This window comes from Agrilus planipennis, unplaced genomic scaffold (genome assembly GCF_000699045.2).
Source record: "Agrilus planipennis isolate EAB-ADULT unplaced genomic scaffold, Apla_2.0 scaffold6, whole genome shotgun sequence".
NCBI classification, from domain to species: Eukaryota; Metazoa; Arthropoda; class Insecta; order Coleoptera; family Buprestidae; genus Agrilus; species Agrilus planipennis.
Window position 1 is genome coordinate 1,222,014 of NW_020439302.1, and position 8,570 is coordinate 1,230,583.

The 8,570-nt window shown below is 37.5% G+C and overlaps 1 protein-coding gene across 17 annotated transcripts in view; it reads left to right on the forward strand.

The window, feature by feature from the left end:
- LOC108732440 (zinc finger protein 37) overlaps positions 1-8,570 on the forward strand; it is a 190,593-nt gene that overhangs the window by 131,688 nt on the left and 50,335 nt on the right. For all 17 annotated transcript variants that reach the window (XM_025978372.1, XM_025978374.1, XM_025978375.1 and 14 more), the window contains one exon: positions 656-878. In XM_025978372.1, coding sequence (XP_025834157.1) covers positions 656-878 — 223 coding nt within the window. The remainder of the gene's footprint in view (positions 1-655; positions 879-8,570) is intronic.

The window sequence follows — 8,570 nt, forward strand, 5'->3', positions numbered from 1 at the left end:
AAAATACTACAAATGGCGCAGTAAACGCCATCTGTAGCACGATGCTACATTTTAGGATTACGTATGCTCCACTTGTGTGGATATCTAAAAACGAATCCCGGCGTTGGAGCATACGTAATCCTAAAATGTAGCATCGTGCTACAGATGGCGTTTACTGCGCCATTTGTAGTATTTTCTAAAACACACTGTTAAGACAGTAAAAGTTGGTCTGTGTTCTGTCGGAGCTGCCTGCGTTGCGCTGATGAGATCCAAAAAGATCGAAATTGCGATCCGCGTCTGGCAGTTTCGACAGAATACAGACCATTTCGAATTATTTTAACCTTTTTCGAATTTCTATAATTAACCGTTCGCTAGCATATAACTGACTTCTTTTTATTGAAGGCGACTCGACCTTGCGCAAATAATAATCAAAATAGAATAAAATATGCTTGCATTAGAAGACCATCCGTGTTTATAGACAAAAAGAAGAAGTCAAAGGGCACACAAACACTTATAAATGACCAGCCTATTGCAAACGTTATCGATAAAAAATAACCAGACACTTCACCCGATTCATCCACAAGAAGATAATTATCACAAACACGACATTCACTTATACACCGTCTATGTTGATGTAGGACAGCGTCCTGACGACAGTTTCGTCCTTTATTTGCAGATCTTCATGAGGAACTCGGCGATGCAGATGCATCGAGACTTGACAGGGAGGTCGGACGTCAAGCCGCATCAGTGTCAGCAGTGTCTAAAGTCCTTTAGCAGCAACCATCAGCTTGTTCAGCACATACGTGTTCACACGGGCGAAAAACCGTACAAATGCTCCTACTGCGATCGACGATTCAAACAACTGAGCCACGTACAACAACATACAAGGCTCCATACAGGTAAATCAATTAAAATTATCATAACCACTGTACCCTTGACAAGAATTACGTGCGACATTGAATTGGTAGTGGAATTATAAGCGATTTATTTCTTTGCAGTTTTTCGATACGACGTACCGTTAGGGAGTAATTATTGATAAACCGTTGGCCAATCAGAACACGTTATCTTTGCTGCATAAAGATGCAGGCGAATCGCCGCTAAGGATAGTAACCGCTTGCAGCAACATAGACGCGCTCCGATTGACCCAACTTTAATTGCTAATTGCTTGAAAACTACGTATCGGATCGAAAAACTGAAAAAGAAAAATTTATTTAAAATCCTACCAAGAATCGATTTCTGTAGTCAGAAATAGAATATAGGAAGTCAATTGCTCGAACTGAACTAATAATTGTAGTTTTGCAAAACACCCTGTAGACATACTTCTGTTCTGATTTTACGAGATCTCCAACAATTCTACGATTTTTTACCATTAAATTTACCGAAGAAAACAATCGCGAAACTATCCGCAGCATGAACATAGTTGTGTCGTCAAAAAATTCGCCATTAAAAGTTTTATTTTAAAAGTTTTCGCTCAAAGTGTTCTGATAACATTCCGTCCTGACCTGTTTCGATGTTATCATATCAGTGAGAGTTCAAGGATCATAATTTAATAGTCCATTAAGAGGCTTACACACAGACAGGAATGCCACCAGCTCAGTTCAACCGACCAATAACAATAAAACTTGGGAAAACTTAGTATGCGCCGAACATTACCGATACGATATTTTTCGCGTTTAATGTTTTTTTTTTTGTTTTACTTCGATCGAACGGTCTCTCTCTCTCGCCTCCAGGGAACGCGAAAAATACAGATAATAATCGCCTCTAATGAAAATTGAAGGGGCTGACAACTTTTTAAAAATTAAGCGACCCGTTAAATTTTTACCTTAAAATTTCATCCAATATTACGTGACATGAATCTCTAATAGCGGTAAATATGACACGGGAAGAAAAAACTGTATCCCATGACACTAGAGCGGCAAAACTAGTCAAAAATCATTTTTTTTACTATTTTATTACTAGTTTGTATAGTTTCCTTTCGATAAATATTTCATTATGCACTTGTAACTACTATTCTATTTGTTATTATTATTCAGCAAAGATTCCTAACCTATAAATAATTTTGTAGGAAAACAAATGAAAATCAATAGCAATTGTTTCGCGAAAGAGTGAATCAAATAAGTAAATACATTTTTAAACTGAAAATACTACGAAAGAAACGTCTAATTCACGTTTGATCCATGCATTAAAAGAAATAATGTGAAATTTGTCCTAATCCTCAAAATTGTTACATAGATACATTAAACAAGGAAGCAAAATGACAAATTTAAATTCGTAGTCAACTCAAAGTAACTCATGAACGAAATACAAAATAAAACAGTCAACCGTTTGCTCTATTTGATTTCTAGGCATAATCGACCTGTCCGCTTAGCTTTTCAGGACGTGGTAAAAAAATTTATATTCCATTCGTATAATGGAGTCATGCGTGTCATTGCCATCCCGTCTGATATCCGTAAACACCCGTACACCCGTAATTTAATAAGTAAATAAATAATAAAGTTAAAGTGAATCGAGAAACAGTCCTATAATTGACAGCAATTTTTACATTCTTTGTAATCTTGAGAGTACCGAGAATGTTAATTAATTCAACAACCGGGAAGGTTATGTAATAATTATTGAATTTATTAATAGTTTTATTCTTATGTAGGTATTTATTGTATATGGTGAAATAGTGAAATAAACCAACATGAGGCGATGAACCTTTCGGATAATTTTTGGGGTTCTACAAAAACTGGGAGATTATAGGTATATTATTAAACTAATCCCTAAAAATTCCTCATAACCAAGAAGATAATAAAATAATTTATTTTTCGTTAAATATTTAACTTGATGTGTGCCGCTCGTTATGCTTTTCTGTTGAACTTATTTAAAACACAGAGCCCATTCTTCTAGCTACATTTAAAATTTTACACCTTTATCATTCATCTTCTTTTCCGGTGATGGGAACGTGTGCCCTGGAATCTTAATAAGTTTAACTGCACCGTTCTAACCATGTAATTACTTACTTCAACTTTCAACCCGACCATCTGAGGGTGCGGTTTCTCCTTCTGGAGTGCAGAGTAGAAGAAATCTGACCCCTTTCGTCATAATTTTTTCGCTGTTCCTGCCCTACATTTTAACAAGGGACCATCAGTCGTCATCCAAGACGCCACGTAGATTCTCAGTGGGGTCTTACCCTACTTTTAACCCTTTGCCTTACTAAACAAGCAATCGATTTTAAATGGTCTTAATACGGTGTAGTCTTTCTTCCGAAGGTTCTAACCTTTATAAAATGAACTTATACCAATTTCTTCCGTAAATATTAGTGAAACATCTAGATTAAAGAACCATACTTACTTCATTTAGAACCACTTGTTCTTTTATGTTAGAGGGTTACTAATATCATTTGACAATCATCGTCATAAGGTCGCCAGTTCCAAGACTGGTTGGACATGCATCTCCATTCCTTTCTATCCTGAGCTAATCTTCGCATTTCTCTAAAACTAGAACAACCGACTTCCTTAACTATTTGCGAACAGTAATCTAATGTAGTTCTACCTCTACTCTTCTAAACTCCTGTTTATGGCTGAGAAGGAGTCCCACCAACCTATCTCGCCTATTTCTAATTGACTTCCATAGAGTCCTCTGTTCTCTTATTCTTTCTAATACCTTTTCATTTCTAACCTTCTCTATCCACACTATCCTCATCATTCGCCTGTAACACCACCTTTCGAACCTTTTCTTTTCCGCCGTGCAAATTAATCGTTCGCCAGCATAGAAGTGACTTCTTTTTATCGAAAGACATCATCATCATACATCATCTGCAAATCTGAGCATACTAATCTTTTACCCCTGATGTACATCTATCCCTACAGTTGTCCTATCTTTAAAGATGTTGATCGCATCTTCGATGTATAGATTAAAAAGTAGCGGTGACATCCAAGTTTATAATGTCCTCCAGCTCCTCTATGCATGTATAAAGTCCACCGCAATTGACAAGTGATTAATAATTTTCCTAATTTTCTTCTCCAATAACGGAATTGTGGCGGCAATTTCACGATTATCTCTTGCGTTTAGAAAGCGTTTATAGATAGAAGCTGAACCGATACAACGGTGCGAGCTTTGAGTGCATTCGACGCTCCCTTCAATTTGCGATCTATTCCTCGGCATAATAAGGGCATCGTGTGATAAAGGATCACACGACACCTTTCGGAAATCTAAACACCGTCGCCGTCGATCGGTCCGGTGGCAGAATAGTGTTTCAGTGTTGCAGCGGTACACTGACTACGACGTAAAACACTGCAGCGAGCGAACGTGGTTCGTGTGGCAGGCAAATAATGTCCTCCAGCTCCTCTATGCATGTATAAAGTCCACCGCAATTGACGTGTACAGTCGAATCGATGCACCGCGAAACAGCTGATCGATGATGATGGCGATTCTGCTTCCACGTACGTCAAAGGGTCGGCGATACGTCTGGCTTGCGTGTACTATACGTAAACGTATGATGATTCCCATCGACGACGCGACGAAATTAACTAATGCTGGAGCCGTTGGGGGAGTGCGCGAACTTTGGTTTTAGAATAAACAGGACGGAAACGTACACGGGACGGGATTAAAAACCGAAATCGAATACGCTTTCGCCGGGGCAAGCCAACTGCGATGTTGTGGTGTTACTTTTGTCGCGTTTCGTTGTTCGTACACAACACAGTCAACCGTTTCGTTCAGTCGTTCGTAAAGGCGACAACAAATTAATATGTGCACCCGATTGACGCTTTTACTTTGGTTAAGGATAAATGGTTTACTTTATGATACTATAATTTCAGAGATGTGATTTATTTGAAATATTTGCTTTTAAAATGCAAATACAAAATAAAAAGTACCTATTTTTATCTTTTCTGAGAAAAGCATTTTGTATTTTATTTAAAATACTTTTCCAAACTTATTTTCTATTTGTAAAATAAAAAATGCATTTTTGCCTTTAAGTTTTCGCCGATCAAACATTGTATAAAATGATGAATGAAAGTTGCTCACGTTGGCCATTGAAGGTATTAGAAGCTTAAAAAGGGGGCAAATAGACATTCTATGAATGCCTTCTAATTCTTTAACTGGAGAGAGCCCAAAAATTCTAAACTTGGAAATGGATAATCTAAAATATTAGATTAATATTGTTTTCCGGGTCATGGTCCATGGAATTTTGAAGTTCCAAATTGATATCAGCACTTGCCTGCCAGATCAATAAGGAACTACGAAATTCTATGAGTTACGACAAAACAACCCCCAAAACAATATCGAATTGATATGCCCCAAGTGTGTAAAACTGAAAACTACAAGACATTGTGGTGTGCTAATAAACGCGTATAATCCAAAATTCTTAGAATAGGATTCGAAAAATTTCACGTATTAGATGAATCCAAAGCTAAAGAAACTATGGATTCCAGTTCTTTATTACAATGTGTAAATGATCAGAAACAAAATGGGGTTATAAAAATTTTGATATAAAATCACACTATGTACCTGCTATTTTTTAAAGAGCATCTCTCAAACTAGATTTCTGTACACCAAATTCTGCAGTTACTCATTACTAATTCCTTGGCTAATTTTGTGGACTGCAAAATATCTATTATCTACTTAATAAGTAAAAATTACAAATGAAAATGTAATTGTAATGTATTAAAATTACAAAATTTGTTTCACTTTGCTTTTGTTTATGTGCAGGTTTGTAATTATTATTATGTAGATATTTATCAATTCATTAGTTTTCCTTTAGGCAAAATTAATTTTATGTAATCGTGTCCAGAGTAAAAATAGCCGCATTATATTACGATATGTAGGACCCATGTATGTAGTTGTGCAGCTATCAGAACATACGAGTCAAAACTCGCTTGATTGAAATTTATTATAATTATAGCTATCTATTGTTTATTGCCACGATGACTTCAGGATATTATTTCCGTTTACAATATTAATACCTATGCTTTACAGTACACAGCCCAATAAGAGGGTAGTTTGCTATTATATCATACGGTGGCCTAAATTCTAACTTTGGAACTTTTGTACGCCAACCCCTTCTGTTTGCACGTTTTTCTGTCATTTTCAGAACAGTCTTCAGCAACCTCTACCGATTTGCAGATGTGTATTTTGAATGACCCCGCGACCCCAAAGCGATATATCAAAAATCAATACAGTAAAACAATTATTATACTTCACTTGACATTTATGTTTGTTGTATTTCATCGATTTCTGGTTTTAGTTTCTGCTAAAGTTTTAACATTACACTGACAAACTATGTATGTAAATAATACAACAAACGAAATAGCTCAAAACCCCAACGCCAAAACACGACACTGTAGTTGTCCGAAGCACTTTTCGGTAACAAGGTTACCTTCTTCAGGGACTGAAGTGAACTAACTTTGTTACCGAAAAGTGCTTCGGACAACTACAATGTCGTGTTTTGGCGTTGGGGTTTTGAGCTATTCTGTTTGTTCTACNTTTAAGAAATTGCTAAACATTTTCGTCTAGTACTGTACAGTTCTAGCCGATCTCCTAAGCCCGCCCATCGAGAGCTCTGCTCGTTCAAGCTTGTTCTAACTATTTCTGTCTTGCTCACGCCTAGTGTGTATTCTTTCTATCTTCGCGCAGATTTCTTCAAGGTCACAATTCTAACAAATTGAAATGGACTGTATATAGTTTGTATTTCGGTTGATTTCAAAATGAATTTCAGTTTTCTAGTGTCGCGGTATCTATCGGCTTTATCTATCGGCTTTATCAACTTTATATTGTCTTGAAATCTATCATTCTCAACATTACCCGCGGCTTCGCTCGCGTTGATGTCCTAAATACGCGTTAAAGGTAATCGACGACCACATAAAACTGATTTTTCTGTCCCTTAGGTACAATATTTGTTTTTTAGATAAAAGATATCCTATGTCCTTTTCTCTACTCCTAGCAATGTGTGTACAATATTCCATGCTGATCGGTTAAGTAATTAAGGCGTGAAGTGACGTTTAATAACTAAAGAAACTTCTTAGTGACTCTTCCACATACACTGTAATTTACAAGAAACCGCTTATTTTTTTATCTATATAATTTACATAAAAAATTAATACAGAAATTACCCCCAGACTTTCGAAAGAAGACTCTTAATGAGAATTTGTTGCCACTTAAAGTTAAGTGGTGTAAAGCAAAAAAAAGTATCGTATCCATTAGCAAAACAACTTGCAGAAAAGAGCGTCGGTTTTTTTTTCGGCGCCCGTCTTAATAAAGGATCATTCTCTGGACAGGTCTGGGGGTGGAATTAGCCCGGACGCTGCCACCGCCGTGCTGTACCGATTCTTTAACCCTTCCCGTAGTATCCGCCGCCGAAAGGGTGCCGAAGTCGACGACGAGCACCCCTTTCTCTCTCTCTCTCACTCTATTTCGCCGTCTCTCTCGCATACGTCTTCTGATGGTCCGCGCGCTTCGACCGTTTAATTTCTTTCTAACTTTTTCAGTTAATCCGTCTTCGGCTTTTTCCTTTTTGCGCTCTCGTTTTTAATCACGGCTCTCTAGATTTGAGCGCTTACCTGCCGTTTTAATTCGTCATTATTAAAATAATACTTCAGTTTTAATATTTCATTACGGGTGCCCGTTCGTTCCGAGACGTTTTTGCCTCGCGATTTCTCTTAAACTTTTATGAGAGTGTATTTCGCGCTCTGGCCTCCTGTCAAAACATTTATCAAGATAAAACGAAGGGATCGTTGTCTCTTTTTAGGATTCTTGTTTTTCACAATTCGAAGCGTCTACGTCATCTCGTACCCTTGAATATTTAATTTTAAAAGCCTGCTTTTTACAGAGGATTCTTAACCAAAAATACTGTCAATCGCAACAACGTTCTTTATTACATGTCGTATGTAAACACGTCTTATAAACAATCTTAATTAGCAAGTAATCATAAGGTAGTCAGTCCTAAGACTGGTTGGACACGCATCTCCACTCTTTCCTATTCTAATCTTCGTATTTACCCAAAAACTAGAACAACTCCCATCCTTCAATAATTGCGAACAGTAATCTAATCTAAATCCACCTCTACTCCTCCTAACCCCTCTAATATGTCTCTGACTAGACCTACATGCCTGAACAGATGTCCTACCAACCTATCTCGCACATATCTTATCGACTTCTATAGAGTGCTCTGTTTTCCTAGTCTTTCTAATACCTCTTTATTTCTAACCTTCTTTATCCACAGTATCCTCATCATTCGCCTAAATCACCACATTTCGAACGCTTCTAACCTTGTATTTGCCGCCGCGCCCACCGTCCATGTTTCGCACTCGTACGACGCCGCGCTCCAAACATACATCTTTAACAACCTTTTTCGAAAATACTACAAATAGCGCAGTAAACGCCATCTGTAGCACGATGCTACATTTTAGGATTACGTATGCTCCACTTGTGTGGATATCTAAAAACGAATCCCGGCGTTGGAGCATACGTAATCCTAAAATGTAGCATCGTGCTACAGATGGCGTTTACTGCGCCATTTGTAGTATTTTCTAAAACGCACTGTTAAGACAGCAGGTAAAAGTTGGTCTGTGTTCAGTCGGAGCTGCCTGCGACGCGCTGATGAGATCCAAAAA